The sequence below is a fragment of the Hyla sarda genome, chromosome 2 (genome assembly GCF_029499605.1).
Source record: "Hyla sarda isolate aHylSar1 chromosome 2, aHylSar1.hap1, whole genome shotgun sequence".
In the NCBI taxonomy this organism is placed as follows: Eukaryota; Metazoa; Chordata; class Amphibia; order Anura; family Hylidae; genus Hyla; species Hyla sarda.
In genome coordinates this window covers 313,288,923-313,314,969 of record NC_079190.1, presented here as the reverse complement: position 1 = coordinate 313,314,969, position 26,047 = coordinate 313,288,923, and the positions used below count along the sequence as shown (strand labels likewise).

Here is a 26,047-nt window from a genome sequence, read left to right as displayed (position 1 = left end):
TCAAATATGTGATATGCCTCTTTGTGGCTTTTCACAGCATATATTTTCTATTTTACATGAATAGGATTGTGGAAACCCCATTCAGATGTACGAGAAGAGGACTGTCAGAGGATTTAATATGGATTCTGACCAACAAAGTTAATTTCAAATGTTATCAGTAGGAACACTGGCTAAAGGGATAAGCTCTGCTGTGACCACTGTAAAAAGGACAAGTATGATTATAAATATATACATATGGGAATATGCAAAGCAGCTCATTACATCACCAGGTGATGTAATGAGCTGCTTTGCATATTCCCCTACCCAGAAAGCCCGCGGAGTGCTAAGTGGCCCTTGAAAGCTCCGTCACACCAGGAGTGGTGAACTCGCCCCGAGTTAAATACTCATCCCCTTTATATATATATATATATATATATATATATATATATATATATATATATATATACACACACACACACACACACACACACACACACACAGTTAAAATAGTTTTTAGTTAAAACTGGTTTATCCTAGTGAAAAATAGAACAGACTGATTTTCCCCAGTGAAAATTTAAAATGACTGCTTTTCCCAGTTAAAACCAGTTTTTACGGAACGCCTTTGTTGAAACACCAGTTTTTACTGAACGCCTTCCTACAAACTAGAATTTAACCTTAACGTCTTTGGACAAACTAGAATTTACTGCTAATCAAAAACTGAATTGGTTTAACCCCTTAAGGACATAGGGCGTATCCATACGCCCCCGTTTCCAAGTCCTTAAGGACCGAGGGCGTATGGATACGCCCTGAGCATTTCCGGCCCCCACCGCTAGCCGGAGGGGAGCCGGAGCCGGATGCCTGCTGAAATCGTTCAGCAGGCATCCCGGCATATCGCCCAGGGGGGTCATTATGTCCCCCCATGTCGGCGATTGCCGCAGATCGCTGGACAATTCAGTCCAGCGATCTGCAGCGCATTCCGGGTCAATCGGGTCTCCAGTGACCCGTTGACCCGGAATTACTGGCTGATCGGGGCCGTCAGAGATGGCCCCGAACAGCCAGAGTCTGCAGGAGTGAGGTGGCACTGGTGCCACCTCACGATCGCCCTGATTCGTCGGCCGAATTACCGGCCGACCAATCAGGGCGCCTGCTGCGGGTGTCACTCCCGCAACCCGCTCCGCCCCTCTTCCGGAGGACGTGAGCGGGTGCGGGACGTGCACCCCCGGTGCTGGGGACCCCGATCCCCGGCGTCCCTGTTGGGATCGAGGCCCCAGGAGCGACGGCGGCGGCGAGGGACTGACCTGTGCGGCGGCATCGTGGAGCAGCAGTTGGAGGTGAGTGACAGCCTCCTGCTGTTGCTTAGCAACAGCTCCCAGCATGCAACAAGGGCATGCTGGGAGCTGTAGTTATGCAACAGCAGGAGGCAGACCACCACAACTCCCAGCATGCCCTTATGGGCATGCTGGGACTTATAGTTTTGCAACAGCTGGAGGCACATTCTTTCTATGGAAAAGTGTACCTTCAGCTGTTGTGTAACTACAACTCCCAGCTTGCACAATCAGCTAAAGTGCATGCTGGGAGTTGTAGTGGTGCATCTGGTGGTTGCATAACTACAACACCCAGCATGCCCGTTGGCTGTCGGTGACTGCTGAGAGTTGTAGTTTTGCAACAGCTGAAGGCACACTGAGTTAAGTAGTAAACCAGTGTGTCTCCAGCTGTTGCATAACTACAATCCCCAGCATCCCCAGCCAATGTAGTATGCCTCCGGCTGTTGCATAACTACAAGACCCAGCATGCCCTTCCGCTGTCCGTACATGCTGGGGGTTGTAGCTTTTGCAACAGCTGAAGGCACACTGGTTGCAAAACACTGATTTTGATACCAAACTCTGTGTTTCACAACCAGTGTGCCTCCAGCTGTTGCAAAACTACAACTCCCAGCATGCACTGATAGACCGTACATGCTGGGAGTTGTAGTTTTGCAACAGCTGGATGTTTCCCCCCCCCAATGTGAACGTACAGGGTATACTCACATGGGCGGAGGATTACAGTAAGTATCCGGCTGCAAGTTTGAGCTGCGGCAAATTTTCTGCTGCAGCTCAAGCTGCCAGCGAGAAACTACTGTGAACCCCCGCCCGTGTGACTGTACCCTAAAAACACTACACTACCACAAAATAAAATAAAAAGTAAAAAACACTACATATACACATACCCCTACACCGCCCCCCTCCCCTCCCCAATAAAAATGAAAAACGTCTGGTACGCTACTGTTTCCAGAACGGAGCCTCCAGCTGTTGCAAAACAACTACTCCCAGTATTGCCAGATAGCCACTGACTGTCCAGGCATGCTGGGAGTTTTACAACAGCTGGAGGCACCCTGTTTGGGAATCACTGGCGTAGAATACCCCTATGTCCACCCCTATGCAATCCCTAATTTAGGCCTCAAATACGCATGGCACTCTCACTTTGGAGCCCTGTCGTATTTCAAGGCAACAGTTTAGGGCCACATATGGGGTATCGCTGTACTCGGGAGAAATTGGGCTTCAAATTTTGTGGGGTATTTTCTGCTATTACCCTTTTTAAAAATGTAAAATTTTTGGGAAAACAAGCATTTTAGGTAAAAAAAAATTTTTTTTTTTAACATATACAAAAGTCATGAAACACCTGTGGGGTATAAAGGTTCACTTAACCCCTTGTTACGTTCCCCGAGGGGTCTAGTTTCCAAAATGGTATGCCATGTGGTTTTTTTTTTGCTGTCGTGGCACCATAGGGGCTTCCTAAATGCGGCATGCCCCCAGAGCAAAATTTGCTTTCAAAAAGCCAAATGTGACTCCTTCTCTTCTGAGACCTGTAGTGCGCCAGCAGAGCACTTTTCACCCCCATATGGGGTGTTTTCTGAATCGGGAGAAATTGGGCTTCAAAGTTTGGGGGGTGTTTTCTGCTATTACCCTTTTTAAAAATGTAAAAATTTTGGGAAACCAAGCATTTTAGGTAAAAAAAATAAATAAATTCACATATGCAAAAGTCGTGAAACACCTGTAGGGTATTAAGGTTCACATTACCCCTTGTTACATTCCCCGAGGGGTCTAGTTTCCAAAATGGTATGCCATGTGTTTTTTTTTTGCTGTTCTGGCACCATAGGGGCTTCCTAAATGCGGCATGCCCCCAGAGCAAAATTTGCTTTCAAAAAGCCAAATGTGACTCCTTCTCTTCTGAGACCTGTAGTGCGCCAGCAGAGCAATTTTCACCCCCATAGGGGGTGTTTTCTGAATCGGGAGAAATAGGGTTTCAAATTTTGGGGGGTATTTTCTGCTATTACACTTTTTAAAAATGTTACATTTTTGGGAAACCAAGCATTTTAGGTAAAAAAATAATAATTTTTTTTACATATGCAAAAGTCGTGAAACACCTGTGGGGTATTAAGGTTCACTTTACCCCTTGTTACGTTCCCTGAGGGGTCTAGTTTCCAAAATGGTATGCCATGTGTGTTTTTTTGCTGTTCTGGCACCATAGGGGCTTCCTAAAGGTGACATGCCCCCCAAAAACCATTTGACGCTCCTTCCCTTCTGAGCCCTCTACTGGGCCCGCCGAACAATTAACATAGACATATGAGGTATGTGCTTACTCGAGAGAAACTGGGTTTCAAATACAAGTAAAAATTTTCTCCTTTTTACCCCTTGCAAAAATTCAAAAATTGGGTCTACAAGAACATGCGAGTGTAAAAAATGAAGATTTTGAATTTTCTCCTTCACTTTGCTGCTATTCCTGTGAAACACCTAAAGGGTTAATACACTTACTGAATGTCATTTTGGATACTTTGGGGGGTGTAGTTTTCATAATGGGGTCTTTTATGGGGCATTTCTAATATGAAGGCCCTTCAAATCCACTTCAAACCTGAACTGGTCCATGAAAAATAGCGAGTTTGAAAATTTTGTGAAAAATTTCAAAATTGCTGCTGAACTTTGAAGCCCTCTGGTGCCTTCCAAAAGTAAAAACTCATAAATTTTATGATGCAAACATAAAGTAGACATATTGTATATGTGAACCCAAAAAAAAAATATTTTGAATATCCATTTTCCTTACAAGCAGAGAGCTTCAAAGTAAGAAAAATGCAAAATTTTCATTTTTTTAATCAAATTTGGTGATTTTTCACCAAGAAAGGATGCAAGTTACCATAAAATTTTACCACTAAGTTAAAGTAGAATATGTCAAGAAAAAACAGTCTCGGAATCAGAATGATAACTAAAAGCATTCCAGAGTTATTCAGGTTTAAAGTGACAGTGGTCAGAATTGCAAAAAACGCTCCGGTCCTTAAGGTGAAAAAGGTCTCGGTCCTTAAGGGGTTAAAGTAGAGAAAACTAGTTTTAACAAAAATGACTCAGTTCAAACTGTTTCCACAGAGGTCAAAGTTCATCTAGCATACACGTGGCACTGGAAAATTCATTTTATTGGTTGAGTGCTGTCACCTGCCTTGTGGTGGGCAGACCATGCTGCCTCCGCCTACCCCCGTACCCCTCCGCTAAGCACGCTTGAGCGGGTTAACCACGCCGCCGCCACATACCCGCGTACCCCTCCGCTAAGCGCGCTCGTGCAGGCCACCCACATACCCCTCCGCTTAGCACCAACAAAAAAACTTTTATATGTTGTACATCTTCGCAAAACAATAGTTTTTCTAATATACTTAAAAAAAAAAAATATATCACATTTTATTAAAAGAAAACGGTCTATGAAAATCACGCCACTAGGGGTCCCCATACCTCCTGGGACACTGACGGGTCCCAGCATCAGCTTGTCCACATGTCACAGACAATGATGGCTGATGGACAAAGCTGCAGAAGGGACTAGCGCTCTGCTGTGTGCGCTCCCGACCTGTCACTCTGCCTGGGGGAGCACGCATGAATTTACAGCATCAGTGCTAGGAGTCTCGGAGGATCGCAGCACAAGACCAGGAGTTCATAAACTTTTATGGAGCTTCGCTTCAAGAGACACCATTATATATTTCTACTTTGCTACTGTTTTTTTTTTCTCTTTATTTCTTTTCTGCGGTGGCAAAGTGTGTAACAGAGGGAAAACAGTTGATTGGCTGTGGGATGTTATGGAGCCACAGGCAGTGCAGGACTTTACAAGATATGTGACTGACTTTAATATGCTGACTGCCAGGGGCATCACTAAATTAAAACATTTGGGGCCTGTTTCCCGAATTAAAAGACAAGTGGCCCAAATATCAGCTGCTAAGCAAGTCCATACATCAGTGTTTCACAAGCAGGGTGCCTCCAGCTGTTGCAACACTACAATTCCCAGCATTCCCAGATAGCCAAATGCTTTACCGGATAAAACTGCTCAAGTTATCCTGAGGGAAACTTCAGAGGTAACCAGCTACTAGATTGTCCAAATGGTCTTTCGCCCCTAAACCCAGGTCGGACAACTGATTTGCATGCAAGGACCACTGCGGACCTCCACCAGAGTTTCCTCTGGCTTCGCCCTGCCCAGGCATAGTTCGCCATCTTTCGGGTCCTATCGCTCACGCTCCCCCTCCCGAATGAAGCGGGCGAGATGAGCCAGTGGTGTGCCCACCGCCTGGGTAGCAGAAATGGGATCTCACCTTCATTGAGCTACAGGGTTTCGCGTCGAGCCTTCCAATTCGCACGCACGTTAGACTCCTGGTTTCGTGTTTCAAAACGGGTCGGGTGGGTCCCAACATCACTGCGGGCCTCTTGCACTCCCTTTCCTCCCCACCTGCAAGGGACAGGGAGGTCCCTCCTGCCACGGTGGTGTGACGTGGTTAAGGCTCACTGATTGCAGCCCGCCCCGTTTGACATTTGCGCCGAGAGCGGGGGGGCCCCGTCCTCCTTCCCCAATCCCGCTTCCCCCCCAAGGGACCCAAGCCGTATACACTGATTGTTCCTCAGGACTGGGGCCGCCTTGTCCCCCTGTAGAGAATCAGGCCTCTTGGATTTTTACAAGTCCCTCTAGAGGTCTATCCATGGACCTTCCTCACAAGCCTACCTGGGAAAGGTGCACTGGCCCAGGCACTGTGGACACCAAGTTCCCCTCTCTGGAAGTGGGACCATTTGGAGCACTGGCGTCACCCGGTGGAGACTTTGAGGTACTGCATGCTCTCTATCTGGCCAGGATACATTGTCCACCTTGTCCCCCTGCAGAGAACCAGGCCTTTGAGAAAAGTCCCTCTGGAGGTCTTAAGCGGGACCTTTCAGACAAGTGTACCCAGGAAGGGTGCACTCTGGCCCAGGCAAAAGGGGCTTCCTAGTTCTCATCTCTGGAAGTGGGTCTATTCTGAGTGCTGGCACCATCTGGTGGCGACTTTAGGGTACTGCATGGTTTCAACCCTACCCTTTCCACACCACTTTACCCAGGAAGAGTGGACCCAGGCCTGTGGCACAGTTACAGAGCCCCCTGGAAGGGTCACTAGGACCTTCTGTGCAGCCCTCCCAGGGAAGGTCCACCCTAATTAAGATTGAAAACACACCCTATTTCTCATTAAAAAAAAAAAAGAAAAGAAAAGTAAAATGACTATTAAAAATAGTATTGGTAATTGGTATCGGTATCGGCTAGTACATAAAAAAAAAAGTATCGGTACTTGTACTCGGTATTGAAACATCTCTAATAACTAGATTTATTTAGCATGACTATTTCTCTTGCAAGTATATAATATGAAATGCAAAAACTGCTGCATGTAACAACTGGGCAGGGTTATAAAGGCCAAAACTATCAAGGTCATGAAGGGATTAAAACAAATTCAACAATACATACCAGCGAATACCTTTTGAGTAATCTAAAACCTTCGCATCATCAGGTGCCTCACTTTCTTCGTTAAAACTGGTTTTCTCTACGTTACACCAGTTTGAACTGATATTCAATTTTGATTAGTAGTAAATTCTAGTTAGTACGAAGGTGTTCAGTAAATATTCTAGTTTGTACAAAGGCGTTTAGTAAATATTCTAGTTTGTACGAAGAGGTTCAGTAAAAACTGTTTTTTTAAAAGGGTTGTGCGCTGCCCTGCCTTTCGGAGCTCCGCACGCAGCATCCGGAAGTTCATTACTCCGAACGCTGTGTGCGGGCTTCCGTGTTCATGGCCACCGGGCGTCACGCCCGGCTCCCTCGTGACATCACGCCCGCCCCCTCAACGAAAGTCTATGGGAAGGGGGCGTGACAGCGGTCGCGCCCCCTTCCCATAGACTTTGGTAGAGGGGGCGGGCGTGACATCACGAGGGGGCCGGGCGTGACGTCACGCCCGGTGGCCGCGAACACGGAAGCCCGCACACAGCGTTCGGAGCAATGAACTTCCGGACGCTGTGTGCGGAGCTCCGAAAGGCAGGGCAGCGCACAACCCCTTTAACTGGTAAAAATGCAGTTAATTCTAGTTTTCACAATTGCATTCAGTCAAAACGAGTTTTCACTATGAAAAACCAGTTTTAACTAAAAACTAGTTTTAACCCCTTAACGACAAGCGCCGTAAATGTATGACGCTGCTAAGTGTCACTTCACGCACAGCGGCGTACTTTTATGGCACTGACTTCCATGATCACTGCTGTTATCTAATGCCAGCCATCCCGGATTCGCAGGTCAATTTTGACCGGTGAATCACTGATCTTCCAGGCCAATCGGGTCTCTGGAGACCCTGTGACCCGGAAGATAAGGGTGACTGAGACAATGCCAATCACCCTTGAGCTTCAGGAGGATCGATGTGATTGGATGGTCCTGATAGACCGTCCAATCACTGCAGCGGCGGGGAATATGAATTCCTATTCCTCTGCTCTGCCCACTCACTTCAGTTCGGGTCAGTGAGCAGAGCGGAGCTACGGGACCTCGACCTGCTGCGGGCCTGCTGGGACTTGTAGAGCGCCGGCGATCATTGGTGAGTGGGGAGGGACAGGTTGTAGCAGGAGGAAGAGAGAGCTTCACCCCCTGTACTGTCTGGGTCATCTGCCTGACCCACCCAGTACTTTAGGGTGCTACTGCCTCACCCCAGTTTTTTGGGGTGTAGTTTACTCCCCCTCCCCCCCCCCCCCAATTTTTTTTCCTTTATCTTTTTTTTGGACGACTGTGATCCGTAACACCAGCAACTATTTGGTGCTGCATGGCCGGACTGTGATTGCTGATCAGTAATCTTCTTTTACTGATCAGCTTTTTTGTAGGTGTAAGTTTTTTTTTGCGTTTTTTTTTTTTTTGCTTTGCGTCTTTTGGATCTTTATTTCTATTCTGGGCATCTTGACGGTGCTGATCAGTGAAGCACTTCACTGATCAGCAACCCGCGTGTTTTTTTTTTTTTTTTACAATCACTGTAAAAAAGCACAACACTAAACTACATTGTGAAATGAAGTTCAGCAAAACACACACACCCTTCAAACACCTACATCTTCCCACCCCCACCCCCCATGTCTCAGAGGGTATATTTGGTGGAGGAGGCACACGCCGAATCCTCGAGTGATGTAGAAGATGAAGACCCCTCTTTCCTTATTTTTTCGTCTTCCCCCTCATTCAGTGATGATGAGCCAATTAGAAGGCGGCGCCGCAGGGCAATGCAAGTAGAGGCCCCCTAAACTAGCGTTCCTTATCCAAGGACAACCAGGAATCCAAATTGAAACCACAAGTCAATTTGATGGTGGCGCAAACTAATCTCTACGCCCAACAATTTTTGACCCAGAACCCTGACTGTTTTCTGGCTAGGCCCGAGAAATAGACCCCTATCAATTCAGCAGAGATGAGGACATTTTGGGGCCTTGTTCTGCATATGGGCATAGTCAAAAAACCAAGCATTCGGCAATATTGGAGTAGAGATGTCCTTTACAACACCCCACTTTACCGTATGGCCATGAAAAGGGATGGCTTTGAAGCTATCCAGAAATGTTTGCATTATGCAGATAATGCAACATGTCCGCCTAAAGATGATCCCGCCTATGACCACCTGTTCAAAATACACACAGTCATAGATAATTTTACCACTAAATTTGCAGAGGCCTATGTCTCCCAAAAATATATTGCCATTGAAGAGTCCCTTATTAGTTTAAAAGGAAGGCTATATTTCTGCCAGTACATTCCCAGTAAAAGGGCAAGGTATTGCATGAAAGTATACAAGCTCTGTGAGGGTGTACGAAGGGAAGGATTTCTGCATTGAACCCCCAGAATGCCCCCCCCATCCTGGGTGTTAGCGGGAAAATTGTGTGGGATCTGATGTACCCCCTGCTGTATAAAGGTTACCACCTGTACGTGGATAACCTTTATACAAGCATCCCTCTCTTCAAGTCCCTTTCCGCTAGGGCCACTGTTGCTTGTGGCACTGTGCGGAAAAATCAGAGAGGCTTCCAAAACATCCTATAAAAACGCCAATCCCTAGGGGTGAAAGTAGTGCCCTTACTAGTGACAATATGTTGCTGGTCAGATATAAGGACAAGAGGGATGTCCTTATACTGACCACCATTCACGGTAATGGCAGCACCCCTGTCACTGTACAAGGTACCACAACACCGGTCCTCAAACCTGATTGTATTCTGGGCTACAATCAGTATATGGGAGGAGTTGATCTCTCTGATCAAGGCCTCAAACCATGTAGAGCCATGCGCAAAACCAGAAGATGGTACAAAAAAGTAGCGGTGTACATGGTCCAGACGACATTGTACAACGCTTTTGTACTATTTCGAAGCGCTGGCAACACGGGAACATTCCTTCAGTTCCAGGAGGTAGTGATCAAGGCCCTGATCGTTGTCGACCAAGAAGGAGCGGGCCCAAGTACCTTTGGAACTGAAGGCGCCTGTATTGTACCGGGGCAACATTTTCCAGGAGAGGTCCCCCACACTGGAAAGAAGGGACAGTCCCAAAGAAGGTGTCGTGGTCAACCACAGTTTTAGGTCTGGTAGAAAACAGCATACGGGGAAAAATGAGCCGACCAGTTCACTCTGGTTCATTGAAATGAATTACATATGGGATCACATACAGCAGGATATGGGACGGCAAGTATTTAGCTCTCCTCTGCAGTTTGCGCTCCCGTATGGGGAAAAACGTGATGTGAACCCACCTAAGAAAGGACACCATTTTCCAATGTGACACCTGTCCTGAAAAACCAGGCCTCTGCATCAAAGAATGCTTCAAGGCGTACCATACGTCTTTGGAGTACTAAATTTACAACTTGCCCCATTTTTAGCTTTCCCCACATTTACTGCGCATTGTACACGAGCTATGCGGCATTGTACAATGCTTTTGCACTTTTCCAAAGTGTTGGCGACGTTGTACATGAGCTTGGGACCCTGGTTATGTACAGCGCTTTTCAGACGCTTTGGCAACACAGGGACATTCCAGTCCCTAGTTGTAATAATCCCTAAAAAGTCCCAAGAACGTTGATCCAGAGATTAATTCTAATTGACATATTTGGAGTCGGGAAGGAATTTTTCGCCCTAGTATGGGGAAAATTGGCATCAGTCTCAAGGTTTTTTTTGCCTTCCTCTGGATCAACACATGCTGGGAGTCACAGTTTTGCAACAGCTGGAGGTACTCAGGTTGGGCAACACTGCAATAGGGGATGATTTACTAACTGCAGTGTTTTGGTACACCGCATTTAAGTAAAACTTTGCAACTCAGCCGCCCCTTTGCAAATCACTAATGGCGCTCTCTCACTCCTGAGCCCTGTTGCATTTGCCTGGCAACAGTTTAGGGCCACATATGGGGTATTTCTATACTCGGGAGAAATTGCTTTACAATTGCTATTTTAGTGTAGTATTTTAGTGTAGAAAATAAAATTTTCTACACTAACATGTTGGTGTAGCCCCATACTTTTAATTTTCACAAGAGGTAAAGGGAGAAAAAGACCCCCAAAATTTGTAACATATTTTCTCCCGAGTACAGAAATATGTGGGCGTAAAGTGCTCTGTGGGTGCATAACATGGCTCAGGAGTGAGAGAACACCTGAGGCATAAATTGGTGATTTGCACAGGGGTGGCCAATAGTTGCAGCATTTCAGACATAAACCCAAAAGAAAAACCACCCCCATTTGGGAAACTACACCCCTCAAGGAATTTAACAGAGGGGGCAGTGAGCATTATCACCCCACACGTGTCTGAAAGAGGTTTAGAACAGTGGTCTGTGAAATGAAAAATTTTAAATGTTCATATGCACAGCCCACTGTTCCAAAGATCTGTCAAATGCAAGTGGGGTGTAAATGGTCACTGCACCCCTTGAGGGGTGTAGTTTCCAAAATTGGGTCACACTGTTCTGGCACCACATGGGCATTGAGTACGCACTTGGTCTCCCAACTTCAATTACAGCCAAATTCTTTCACCAAAAGCCCAACATTGCTTCTTCTCTTAGGAGACCTGTTGTGCGCCCGCAGAGCAATTTACGTCCACATACTCAGAAGAAAAAGGCCTCCAAAATTTGTAACCTAATTTCTCCCATTACCCCTCAACACTAGAATTTTCTAGTGTTGTTCCGGCATTATGGGGGCTTTGTAAACGCACATGGCCCCCAAATTCAATGCCATGTAGTGCACCAGAAGAGCACTTTATGTCCACATATGGGGTAGTGCCTTACTTGGGAATAATTGGACTAGAAGTTTTGGGGGGCTTTTTTTCCTATTAACCCTTGTCAAAATGAAAAATTTTAGGTAACCGTAGCATTTCAGTGAAAAAAATTTAATTTTTCATTTTCACGTCCAACTTTAGAAAAAACTCATCTAACACCTGTGGGGTGTCAGGGGTGGGGACATTTTATAAAAATAACTACTTGTCCACGGGACTAAAAGGGAGCAAAATCTACTTGTCCCTCATGAAGATCCACTTGCCCAGGCCAATTTTCGCTTTTACGCTCTCATTTTTTCCTCCTTGCCATATATATATAGCCTTTATATATTTTATATAATATAATACATATATATATTATAGCCATAACTACCTACTATAAGCATATATATTTTATATAATATAATACATATATATATATTATAGCCATAACTACCAACTATAAGCATACCTTTTAATTTTTCAATAACCTATTCTGTCAACCAAAAAGTTTTCTTTTTTACGCCATTTACCTTGTGGTTGAGCTAACATGTTAGTTTCATACTTTAGGCCGGCTCGATTACAGCAATACCAGATTTCTATAGTTTACGTCATGAGTTAAAAATGTTAAAAAAAATTATGAACTTTTATGAATTTTTTTAATTGCCATTTTTGACCCCTGTAGCTTTATTTTTTTTGCCACATACCAGGCTGTATGAGGGCTAATTTTTTGCACCATAATCAGTTTTTTTTATCGGTACCATTTTGGTATTGATCTGACTTTTTAATCACTTTTTACCTTTTTTTTCTGGGATATTATAAAAATTGCAATTCTGTGGTTTGGTATTTTTTTTTTACATTTAACGTATGGGATACATAAGGTTATATTTTAATAGGTCGTACAATTACGCACAAAGCGATACCAAATAGGTTTATTTTTATTATGTTTGCATGTTTATATATAGGAAAAGGGGGTTGATTTGAACTTTTAACATGGGAGGGGTAAATGAGTGTTTTTTTAAACTTTTATTGAAACTTTTATTTTTATTTTATTTTTTACACTTTATTAGACTTATAGGAGGAATCATTAGATTCCTCATACAGAGGAATAGAGTTCTATTGAACTCAATTGATCTGTGTGCTCTGTGATCCATTGATAGAGCCTAACCCAGCCAGGATCTATCAATGACAGAGCCACGGGACAGCAAGGAACAGAGGTATGCCCTCCGGCAACCTCCATAGTGAATCGCCCCCCTCGCGATCACGCTGCTGGGGGGCGATCCACCCCACTAGGGAACATTCACATGTCCCTTTAGACGCCGCAGTCAGCTTTGACAGCGGCAATTTAAAGGGTTAATAGCCAGCCGTGGCGATCGCCGCATGCTGGCTATTAACGGCAGCCCCCGGCTACTGAGAACAGCCGGGGGCTGCAGAGTATGGAGCGGGCAATGGATGTAGTATCACAGTCCAGCTCACATCATTCTGGAACTCCGCAAGGATCCACACTCAGCCAGGTGCACTCGTCAGTGATGAAGTCACTTCGTCACTGACGAAGGGTGCGCATGCGCCCGAAACGCGTCTGATATGCCTGGGTTGTTGTACTGATTTTACTCGTGCCGTGAATAAAGTTGGATTTATACTACGCTGGATCATTTCTTCTTTTGCTTAGAGTATGGAGCGGGCAGGAATCCGGAGCCTACTCCATACAGACTGCTGAGCGCCGCATGCTAGTTATTAGCGGCAGTGTGAAACTTGAGCCCAGTGCAGACGTGCAACCGCTTTTCCCCTCAGCTCTCCGAAGCTAGAGCTGGGGGGAGCGAAGGCAGAGGACGCAGGTCTGCACAGGGCGCAAGAAGTCACGCCGCCCCATCTCCCCCTCGCACGTCTGCATGGCAGAAAGAAGGCAGAGCAGGGGAGAGACAGCTTCTCATCTCCCCCTGCTCTGCTTCGGAGGACGCAAGTTTCCACAGCCGGGGGCTGCAGAGTATGGAGCGGGCAGGAGTCGGGAGCCAGCTCCATACAGACTGCAAAGCGCCGCAGAGCTTGTCAGGTCCGGCCCTGCTTGCCCGAAGCAGGGCTAAGGGCCGGGAAAATTCACCTGCCCGGCACCTGGAACTGCATGTCCTGGGCATCGGGCGATAGGAATTTCACATCCCTGGGTGTTAAGGCTCACTGTACCCCTTGTTATGTTCCTTGAGGTGTCTATTTTCCAAAATGGTGTGCCATGTGTTTTTTTTTTTTTTTTGCTGTTCTGGCACCATGGGGGCTTCCTAAATGCAACATGCCCCCCAAAAAGCTTTTCAGCAAAATTCTCTCTCCAAAAGTCCAATGGTGATCCTTCTCTTCGGAGCCCTCTGTGCGCTCACAGAGAAATTTCCATACTCGAGAGAAACTGGGTTACAAATTATTTTTTTTTTTCCTCCTATTACCACTTGTGAAAATGAAACATTTGAAATAACATTAGCATTTAAGTGAAAAAAACATAAATTTTTTCATTTTCACGTCCAACTTTAACGAAAAGTCATCAAACACCTGAGGGGTGTTAAGCTCACTGTACCCCTTGTTACGTTCCTTGAGGGTTGTTTCCCAAATGTTGTGCCATGTAGTTTTTTTTTGCCATTCTGGCACCATGGGGGCTTCCTAAATGCAACATGCCCCCCCCCCCCCCCCCAAAAAACCTTTTCAGTAAAATTCTCTCTCCAAAAGCCCAATGTCGTTCCTTCCCGTCTGAGCCCTCTAGTGCTCCCACAGAGCACTTTACACCCACATATGAGGTATTTCCTTACTATAGAGAGATTGGGTTACAAATTTTGTGTGACTTTTTCTCCTTTTATCCCTTTTAAAATTTAAAAAAGTGGGGCTACAAGAACATACTAGTGTAAAAAAAATGGAAATTTGGATTTTTCTTCTCCACGTTGCTGCTATTCCTAAACTTTCTAAATGGCCTTTTGAATACGTTGAGGCTGCAGTTTTTATAAAAAGGGTAATTTATGGGGTAATTCTAATATGAAGGCCCCTCAAATCCACTTCAAACTGGTCTCCAAAAAATAACGATTTTGAAATTTTCATGAAAAATTGGAAAATTGCTGCTAAACTTTGAAGCCCTCTAATGTCTTCAAAAAATAAAAACATGTCAACTTTATGATGCAAACATAAAGTAGACATATTGTATATGTGAATCAACATATCATTTATTTGGTATGTCCATTTTCCTTTCAAGCTGAGAGTTTCAAAATCAGAAAAATGCAAAATTTACCAAAAACTTTCATTACATTTTGGAATTTTTCACAAAGAAATGATGCAAGAAAATTTACCACTAACATAAAGTAGAATATGTCACGAAAAAAAACACTCTCAGAATCAGTATGATAAGTAAAAGCATCCCAGAGCTATTAATGCTTAAAGGGGTACTCTGGCGCTTAGACATCTTATCCCATATCCAAAGGATAGGGGATAAGATGCCTGATCGCGGGGGTCTCATCGCTGGGGATCCCTGTGATCTTGCACGCAGCACCCTAGTTAAAATCAGTCCCCGGAGCATGTTCACTCCGGGTCTGATTACCGGCCACCACGGGGCAGGCGGCGTGTGATGTCAGGCCTTCGCCCCCGTGTGACATCACGCTCCTTCCATAGGCTTGCATTGAGGGGCGGAGCGTGATGTCACATGGGGGCTGAAGCGTGACTTCACACGCCACCTGCCTCGTGGCCGCCGGTAATCAGACCCAGAGCGAACATGTTCCGGGGACTGATTTTAACTGGGGTGCTGCGTGCAAGATCACGGGGGTCCCCAACGGCGATCAGGCATCATATCCCCTATCCTTTGGATAGGGGAAAAGATGTCTAAGTGCCGGAGTACCCCTTTAAAGTGACAGTGGTAAGATTTCCAATAAAGGCTGTGTTTTAAGATCAAAATAGGCTTCGTCCTTAAGGGGTTAAACTATCCATTTGATCTAACGATTTCATTTTATTATATTTGTCATGGTGTAATTACATTATATTTGCAAAACATAGCAGCAACTTTATACAATTTATACAACTTCGACAACAAGGAGAAAGTTTGAAAACAATTACCCATTTCATTATTGGAGCCCAGAAAAAGACAGTCTTGGGTCCTAAAACAAGAAAGAGACAAGTATTGTAAGACATAACAGCCTGAGTTTACATCCACACTAATGCTCATAGACAGCTCCCTATGATCATGTACAGTGTATATATTTTGTTCAATTAAGTTTGCAGTACAGACAAATAGTACCATTTTGAATCTATGTAAACCTAACATTCATAAAAGATGCGATATTGAAGTACCTCAATGAAAATAAATGTATAATTCCATATCAGCATGGGTTTATGAGGGATTGGTCCTGGTACTCAGGGTTCAGTTTTGGGTCCTATTCTTTTTAATATATTTATTTAAGGGGTTATCCAATGGGAGGTTTTTTGTTTTTGTACTTACCTTTAGTGTTCCAGCAGTGCCTCCAAACACTGGCCACCGCAAACACTCTTCCAAACACTGGCCACCGCGATGTCCCATCTCGGCCACTAATTGGCTGAACGGCAGAGTGACGTCCCGGGCACTGACATCACGATTTCTGAGAGGAAGATGACCGCAGCCAGGGATGATGTATTTATTCATAGAACAAAGGGATCATCCTCTACATCTAAAGGAAAGAAAGTCTCGTACACCAGAAGAGATGGAGGAGGGGGCTTTACTGTAAGATAAGTGAGACTATGGAACTCTCTGCCAGAATAAGTGGTCATGGTGAATACAAAAGTTCAAAAGAGCGCTGGACAAATTTCTGGAGTGTAATAACATTGCAGAGTATGGATACTAGATTTATAGGGACAGAATGTTGATCCAGGGATTTATTCTGATATTTCGAGTCAGGAAGACATTTTTCCCTTGGTATAGGGTAATTGGTATCGGCCTCATAAGGTTTTTTTTCCTTTCTCTGGATCAACACAGTAGGGACAAAATAAGCTTATAAGTTGAACTTGTCTTTTTTTTTTTTTTTTACCTTATGACCTATGTAACTATGTATATGTCAAGCTTTTAAAAGGCGTTTATCCAGGATTAGACGTGGCAGCGTATACCGCTACATTCTGCACAATATTTGCCTTAAATTGTCAGGAGGTATTCATGCAGCAAATGGAGAGAAGAATACAGAGAGATATCTCAGAGCTGCTTTGTGACATCCCAACGAATCCAGGTACTTTGTTAACATACAGCACAGGCACCAAAGTTTATTTTCTAAAAACATATTACTCAGACACACATAAATATAATAGATATTAAATGAATTAAATCACACACTGTCAGCAAGTTCACTTTAACACCTTAAGGACCAAGCTCATTTTGACCCTAAGAACCAGGCCATTTTTTGTGTTGCATTCCTGTTCTATTAAATCCTTTCTATTCACCTGGCGTGTCCATCCCTGGCCAGCGCCGCTGAAACTCATTGCTCCTTAGAAGTCTTCATCTGCTATTTTTCGTATGGTTGTGGAGGGTGCAGACCGGGCTTTATACTCACTCACGCTGACCATTGTTGTGTGTGAGCTCACACAACCGCCTATGGTTAGAGTTCCCAATCACATTGCTGGTCTACACATTGGCGGTTTTACGCTATGGAGCGCTCTTCCATTTTTTTTAAATATTGTTTGCAAATCTGACCTGTATCACCTTATGCATTAATAACTTTGGGATGCTTTTACCTATCATACTGATTCTGAGAATGTTTTTTGTGACATATTCTACTTTGTTAGTGGTAAATTTTTGTTTACTTGAATCATTTCTTCGTAAAAAACAAAATCCAAAATGTCATGAAAAATAAGAAAGTTTCAGAATTTCAAAAAATGCAAAATTATCTGCTTGTAAGAAAATTGGACATGCCAAAATTGGACATGCATCATAAAGTTGACATGTTTTTACTTTTTCAAGGCATTAGAGGGCTTCAAAGTATAGAAGCAATTTTCCAAATTTTAATGAATATTTGAGTGAATTTGAGGGCCTATATGTTAGAAATCCCCAATAAATGACCCCATAATGAAAACTGCACCCCTCAAAGTATTCAAAATTATATTTAAAGTCATTGTTAACCCTTTAGGTGTTTCACAGGAATAGCAGCAAAGGGGAGAAGAAAACTCTAAATTTAATTTTTTTTTTACACTAACATGTTTATGGAGCCCCATTTATGTATTATTTATTTTTAATTTTTTTCCATTTTTACAAGGGGTAAGAAGGAACAAAAGCCCCACAAAATGTGTAACCCAATTTCTACTGAATAAGGAAATACCTCAGATGAGGACATAAAGTGCTCTGGGGCACATTACAGGGCTCAGAAGAGATTTAGCTTTTGGAGAGAGAATTTTGCTGAAATGGTCTTTGAGGGTCTTGTTGCATTTAGGAAGCCTATGCCCATGGTGTCAGAACAGCAACAAAAAACAAAAAAACACACTATTTGGGAAACTATACCCATCAGGGAACGTAACAAGGGGTATAGTAAGCCTTAAAGGGGTATTCCAGGCCAAAACTTTTTTTTATATATCAACTGGCTCTGGAAAGTTTAACAGATTTGTAAATTACTTCTATTAAAAAATCTTAATCCTTCCAATAGTTATTAGCTTCTGAAGTTGAGTTGTTGTTTTCTGTCTAACTGCTCAATGATGATGTCACATCCTGGGAGCTGTGCAGTTCCTATGGGGATATTCTCCCATCATGCACAGCTCCCGGGACGTGACATCATCATTGAGCAGTTAGACAGAAAATTTCAGAAGCTAATAACTATTGGAAGGATTAAGATATTTAAATATTAATAATAAGATTTAATAATTTACAAATCTGTTTAACTTTCCGGAGCCAGTTGATATATATAAAAAAAGGTTTTGCCTGGAATACCCCTTTAACATCTCACAGGTGTTGGATGAACTTTCGCTAAAGTTGGACTTGAAAATAAAAAATTAGATTTTTGACACTAAATTGCTGGTGTTGCCTAAAATTTTTTATTTTCACAAGAATAATGGGAGAAAAGAAATACCCCACATTTGGACGTAAAGTTTTCTGCAGGCGCACAAGAGAGCTCAAAAGGAGCACCTATGGGCTTTTGGAGAGAGAATTTGGCTGGAATTGAAGTCGGGGGCCACGTGAGTTAACAAAGCTCCCATGGTACCCTCCCCCCCCCCCATTTTTTGCACAAAAATGCTGGTGTTACACCAAATTTTTCATTTTCACAAGGGGTAATAGGAGAAAAAGCCCTCCAAAATTTGTAACCCAATTTCTTCCAAGTGTGGAAATACCCCTTATGTGAATGTTACAAGCTGTGCAGGCGCACAACAGAGCTCTGTTTGCAGTTAAGGCCTATGACATATCAGTAGCTGACGGTTACATACATTCAGAGGAAAATAAAAAAGGAAACACCCACATGTGACCCCATTACAGAAAGAACAACCCCTGAAGAAGGCATTTCATAAATGTATGTTCCAGGAATGAAAGTGTAGTTTTTGAAAAATTAAAATTCCAATTTTACTACTAATATGCCAACTATGTACCCAGAATGATGACTCAGAGCATACATCACACACATCTATTATGCATACATGCATAAAGTCATGCCCATAAATGTTGGCACCCCTGAAATTTTTCTAGAAGTATTTCTCACAGAAAAGGACTGCAGTAACACATGTTTGCTATACACATATTTATTCCCTTTGTGCGTATTGGAACAAAGCCAAAAAGGGAGGAAAAAAGCAAATTGGACATAATGGCCCAGATTTATCAAACTGTGTGAGAGAAAAAGTGGAGGGATTTTTCCACAGCTACCAATCACAGCTCAGCTAACAAGCTCTGGTAAAGTGAAAGCTGAGCTGTGATTGGTTACTGTGGAAAAATCCCTCCAGTTTTCCTCTCACACAGTTTGATAAATCTGGGCTAATGTCTCACCAAATTCCAAACATGGGCAGGACAAAATTATTGGCACCCTTTCAAAATTGAGGAAAAATAAGATTGTTTCAAGCATGTGATGCTCCATTAAACTAACCTGGGGCAAGTAACAGGTGTGTGCAATCTAAAAATCACACCTGAAAGCAGATAAAAAGGAGAGAGGTTCACTTAGTCTTTGCATTGTGTGTCTGTGTGTGCCACACTAAGCATGGACAATAGAAATAGGAGAAGAGAACTGTCTGAGGACTTGAGAACCACAATTGTGGAAGAATATCATCCAGCAGGACAATGACCCCAAACATACATCAAAAAGCACCCAGAACAACAACTAAGCGCTTCAGAGTTCTGAAGTGGCCAGCAATGAGTCCAGATCTAAATCCCATTGAACCCCTGTGGAGATATCTTAAAATTGCTGTTGGGGAGAGGCACCTTTCCAATAAGAGACACCTGGAGCAGTTTGCAAAGGAAGCGTGGTCCAACATTCCGGCTGAGAGGTGTAAGAAGCTTATTGATTAAGCTTACTGATTTCAGTTATTTTTTCCAAAGGGTGTGCAACCAAATATTAAGTTATGGGTGCCAATAATTTTGTCCAGCCCAATTTTTAAGTTTGGTCTGACATTATGTCCAATTTGCTTTTTTTCCTCCCATTTTTTGTTTAGTTCTGTGACGATCCGTCTTGGGGATTAGCTCTGGGATCGTCCTGGACCACGCTACAGGATGCGTTTCTTCTCAATAAACCAGCAAACAAACGCTTATAATGCAAATCTGGCACCTTGCCAGTTTTATTAGACAGGTTGCAGGGAAAGAAATAAACAAAAAGCAGGAATAAAACAAAATCCTAGACCGTCTGGTCACTGACTAAACAGATCAGCTTGTCCTGACTAACAACCGCTGAGCTTCCCTCAGCCGGTTAAACATATGTCCCCTGCAACCTTCTACTCACAATGTCACTCTCTTTGAGCCCCTCATAGCTCGGGCTGTGTACTCCTCAGCAGGCTCTGTCTCTCCCCTATAGCCCACATGCTGTCTCCTAGGAAGAGCCTAGATTAGACTGAGTCTCCATCTCATATACACTTCCCTTCCTTCCTGCCTCCTTACTTAAGAAGCAGGTGAGAGCTTCTGCAGGGTGAGCCAAGGAAATACACCCTTTCCTTGCCACACTGCCACAGTTCCAATACACAGAAAGGGAATAAACATGTGTATAGCAAAACATGTGAGAAATACTTTCTCTGTGAGAAATACTTCATTTTCTTAAAAAATTTCAGGGGTGTCAACATTTACGGCCGTGACTGTAAGTGGGTTCGGGAAGAGAAGGTAGGTCCCCAGTCTGTTGTATCTCCGGTGAGGTGGGAGGCATCACTTGTTGATACCCCGCCCTACATCTAGGTATTTAAACCTCTCCTGGACATACATTGCCATCACTGAGGAAGAGCGCATGCACTCGAAATGACTGACGCGGCGTAATGCTGTAGCGGAATGATCTATTCCGCTACAGCATTACGCCGCACATTGGGCTATAGTACTAGCTGAAAGAGAGCTAGTGCTTGCTGTAAGTGCTGCCTGCCCCCATCACCGGAGTGAATAGATGAACGGGCGCCGTTTATTCTTCCACAGTACAGTACAGTAATAAGGGCTCTCAGTGCTGGGACCTGTGGACCAATCACACTGTGTCCCTAGCACTGACATACATGGGATAGGCGTGGTGGCTGAAGGCATAGCCACGCCTATCCGACTGTTGCTGACTATCGTTAAAAGCATATTTTTGCATCATTACAGCTGCTAGAAAGCAGCAAAAGGTATGATTTAACTGTTCTTTCTAACAACTTTGTCAAGCTGGGGCTGGTTTATGGGGGGTTAAAACTCATGACAGTTGCGCTTTAACATTGCAGGTTAGCTCAGTGGAGCTGATCGGGACATCTGCGTGAAATTATGGGCCCCGATCAGCTGATTGGACCACGGGAGAGTCCTCATCTGCCTCCTCGTCGTCTGCTCGGCGATCTGCTGCTCCAAGCCTGATATGGTGTTATTTTTACTGAAAATTGCACTGTGTAGAAACGTTAGCCCCCAATAGTTACAAAATGGCGATTTTTTGGTTGTTTATTCACTGCACAAATATATATTTGGGGGTTTTGCAGTAGATTTTGTTATTAAATGATTAATGTCATTACAAAAAACAAGCCCTTATATGGGTCTGTGGGTGCAAAATTTAAAGTGTTATTTTTGGAGGAAAAAAAACTAAAGTACAAAAACGAAAATTGGCCTGGTCCTTAACGACGCAGGACGTATATTTACGTCCTGCGCCGGCTCCAACGATATGAAGTGGGATCGCGCCGGTCCCGGCGCTAATCAACGGCCGGGACACGCGGCTAATACCACACATCGCCGATTGCGGCGATGTGCGGTATTAACCCTTTAGAAGCGGCGGTCAAAGCTAACCGCCGCTTCTAAAGTGAAACTGAAAGTGACCCGGCTGCTCAGTCGGGCTGTTCGGGACCGCCGCGGTGAAATCGCGGCGTCCCGAACAGCTGATCGGACACCGGGAGGGCCCTTACCTGCCTCCCCGGTGTCCGATCGACGAATGACTGCTCCGTGCCTGAGATCCAGGCAGGAGCATGACAGGCGTGCTGATGACAGGCGTGTTAATACACGCCAGTGATCAGCATAGGAGATCAGTGTGTGCAGTGTTATAGGTCCCTATGGGACCTATAACACTGCAAAAAAAATGTAAAAAAAAAGTGTTAATAAAGGTCATTTAACCCCTTCACTAATAAAAGTTTGAATCACCCCCTTTTCCCATAAAAAAAATAAAACAGTGTAAAAAAAATAAAAAATAAACATATGTGGTATCGCCGCGTGCGTAAATGTCCCAACTATAAAAATATATCATTAATTAAGCCGTACGGTCAATGGCGTACGCGCAAAAAAATTCCAAAGTCCAAAAAAGTGTATTTTGGTCACTTTTTATAACATTAAAAAATGAATAAAAAGTGATCAAAAAGTAGGATCAAAACAAAAATCATACCGATAAAAACTTCAGATCACGGCGCAAAAAAGGAGTCCTCATACCGCCCCGTACGTGGAAAAATAAAAAAAGTTATAGGGGTCAGAAGATGACATTTTTAAACGTATAAATTTTCCTGCATGTAGTTATGATTTTTTCCAGAAGTGCGACAAAATCAAACCTATATAAGTAAGGTATCATTTTAACCGTATGGACCTACAGAATAATGATAAGGTGTAATTTTTACCGAAATATGCACTGCGTAGAAATGGAAGCCCCCAAAAGTTACAAAATGGCATTTTTTTTTTTCGATTTTGTCGCACAATGATTTTTTTTTCCGTTTCGCCGTGCATTTTTGGGTAAAATGACTAATGTCACTGCAAAGTAGAATTGGCGACGCAAAAAATAAGCCATAATATGGATTTTTAGGTGGAAAATTGAAAAGGTTATGATTTTTAAAAGGTAAGGAGGAAAAAACGAAAGTGCAAAAACTGAAAAACCCTGAGTCCTTAAGGGGTTAAGGTCAAAACGGACTTGGTCCTTAACCCCTTAACCATGAGTCATACATTTTATGATAAAATGTATGTCCTGGTGAGATGGTACTTAACGCACCAGGATGTACATTTATGTCCTATGGATAACCGCGAGCATCGGAGCGATGCTCGTGTCATGCGCGGCAGGTCCCGCCTGCTGATAGCGGATGTCCCCCATTAAACCCTCAGATGCCGTGATCAATACAGATCACGGCATCTGCAGCATTGCGGACACTAAAATGGATGATCAGATCACCCGCAGCGCTCCGATCATCCAGCATGGCAGCCGGAGGTCCCCTCAACCGTCCAACCCCCCTCACCCAATAAAAACGTAAATTGTCCCATTTTCCCTATTTTACCCCCAAAAAGTGTTAAAAAAATATTTTATATACATATTTGGTATCGCCGCGTGTGTAAATATCCCAACTATTAAAATAAAATGTTAAAGGAGTACTCTGGTGCAGACTACTCCTGCTCTGTCCTGCCCGGGATGCAAAAAAATGAAAATAAACCATCACTCACCTTCCTGGGTTCCCGCGGAGCGCCACTACAACTAATCGGTCCTCCGGTCCATCTTCTTCATACTTCCGTGTGAATGAAGTGTCACATGGCGCCGCGATGTTCTGCCTCGGCCCATAATAGGCTGAGCGCCATGTGATGCTTCGTTCACATGGAAGTATGAAGAAGATGGACCGGAGGACCGATCAACTGTAGTGGCGCTCCGCGGGAACCCAGGAAGGTGAGTGATTGTTTATTTTCATTTTTTTTCAGCCCGGGCAGGACGAAGCAGGAGTAGTCTGCACCAGAGTACTCCTTTAATGATACCGTATGGTGAACGGCGTGAATGTAAAAAAAATAAAAAATAAAAATAAAAGTCCAAAATAGCTGCTTTTTTATAACATTTTATTCCCAAAAAATTAATAAAAAATGTATTAAAAGTTTTATATAAGCAAATATGGTATCAATAAAAAGTACAGATCATGGCGCAAAAAATGAGCCTTCATACCGCCGTTTATATGGGAAAATTAAAAAGTTATAGGTCTTCAAAATAGGGGGATTTTAAACATACTAATTTGGTTAAACAGTTTGCGATTTTTTTTTTAAGCACAACAGTAATAGAAAAGTATGTTATCATGGGTATCATTTTAATCGTATTGACCCAAAGAATAAAGAACACATGTCATTTTTACTGTAAATTGTACGGCGTGAAAACGAAACCTTCCAAAATTGCGGTTTTCTTTTTAATTTCCCCAGACAAATAGTATTTTTTTGGGTTGCGTCATACATTTTATGATAAAGTGAGTGATGGCATTACAACGGACAACTGGTCACGCAAAAAACAAGCCCTCATACTAGTCTGTGGATGAAAATATAAGAGTTATGATTTTTTGAAGGCAAGGAGGAAAAAACCAAAACGTAAAAATAAAATTGTCCTTATGGCCCAAATGGGCTGAGTCCTTAAGGGGTTAAGGAGTTAAAGGAGTAGTCTAGTCCAAATAAACATATCCCTTATCCATAGGGCCCCCTGTGATCTCCAGTTAATGTCGGACATCACCCTAATCGGTGGATGTCTGGACTTAGCCACAGGTCCCTGCTGTGGACAGCAGCTGGGACCATCCCACTATGACGTGGGCTCAGCTCCTGAGTGCATTTCATAGAACTGAAGTGGGTGCAGGATGTTCTTTTAAGCCATGCGCGCTTAAGGTGTGCCCTTTTTTTTTTATTTTTTAACACCCCTTGCATATATATTATATATTGTCTGAATAAAAGTTAAATTTTTTCATATGGGTGCATAAAACAAAAGATATTTTTTTTTAATTCTTTGGATCATTTGATGTATCTATATTTAGGGTAATGGCATTTTTAGGAGAGACTGGAAAAGGAAGCTTAGGTTTCTATTATCCCAGTGTTCCTTATGAAAAAGAAAAAAATAATTGCCAAAAACGAAAGTTATGCATAAAAAGTAAAATTTTCATTATTATGGCCTAATGCTAAAAACTTTCCTCTAACACCTGTGGGGTCTTAATGCCAGTCATCCCCGAGATGAATTCTTTGAAGAGTGTAATTTCCTAAATGTTACAGAAAAAATTGATTGAAATGAAAAAACAAATTTACATTTTTGAAGTTCACTTTTATTTTAATTCTTGTGCACCACCTAAACTTTGTAAAAGTCATTCTGAATACATTGGGGGTGAAGTTTTTTTGAATGGGGTGATTTATGGCAGGATTTAGCATATAGGTCCTTCAAATTGACTTCAGAACTGAACTGGTCCCAAAAAAAAAAAAAAAAAAAAAAAAATCTGATTTAAAAATTTGCTTGAAAATTGCACAGAATATTATAAGCCTAAAAATGCCTAAAAGGTAAAAGAATGTTCACAGATGACGCCAATGTAAAATAAACTAATTGTAGATGTGAATTGATAGCTAACTTATGTGGCACGATTAAGAGTTTTTCATTAAAAAAAACACTACATTTATTAAAGGTTATCAAGGTTTTATTAACTTTTCACTATAGAGCCTGTGATGTCAAGTTATGGCTTTAGTGCTTTACTTGCCTTACATGTGTGAACTGGATTGACCTCTTTTTTTTTATGATTTCCTCTGGGTTCAGCATTCCTTCGGTCTGTGGATGACTGTTGTCAAACTTTTCCCAGAACCCGTTGATCTCTAGACAACAGCTGACCACAGGGGCAGCGGCACATCCGATGGATCGCACAGGAGAACCATGGAATCATAAAAAAAAGGGGTCAATCCCCCCCCCCCCCCCTCCTCCACACACATGTAGGCAAGTAAAGCACTTAAGATATGACTTGGCATTACAGGCACGATAGTGAAAAGCTAATAAAACCTGGATACCCCATTAAGCAACACAGTGGATTTATTTCAGTATAGGTTTCATTGCTATAAAATCAGCTCTAACACATGTGGCAGCAAAATACAGAACACGGCTATAGCTAGCATATATTTTATTAACTGATCAGCATAAAGCATAGTTTTTACTAAGCACTGGGGTATGAGCTACTAGTTTTATGAATCCTTAAACCAGTGCTTCCCAATCAAGGTGCCTCCAGTTGTTGCATAATTACAATTCCCAGCATGC

General features: G+C 43.1%; 1 protein-coding gene across 1 annotated transcript in view; it reads right to left on the bottom strand.

Moving 5' to 3' along the window:
• Positions 1-26,047, bottom strand: part of MPC2 (mitochondrial pyruvate carrier 2) — a 137,558-nt gene that overhangs the window by 84,714 nt on the left and 26,797 nt on the right. The window contains exon 2 of the mRNA XM_056557708.1: positions 15,552-15,592. Within this exon, the coding sequence (XP_056413683.1) occupies positions 15,552-15,592 (41 nt within the window). The remainder of the gene's footprint in view (positions 1-15,551; positions 15,593-26,047) is intronic.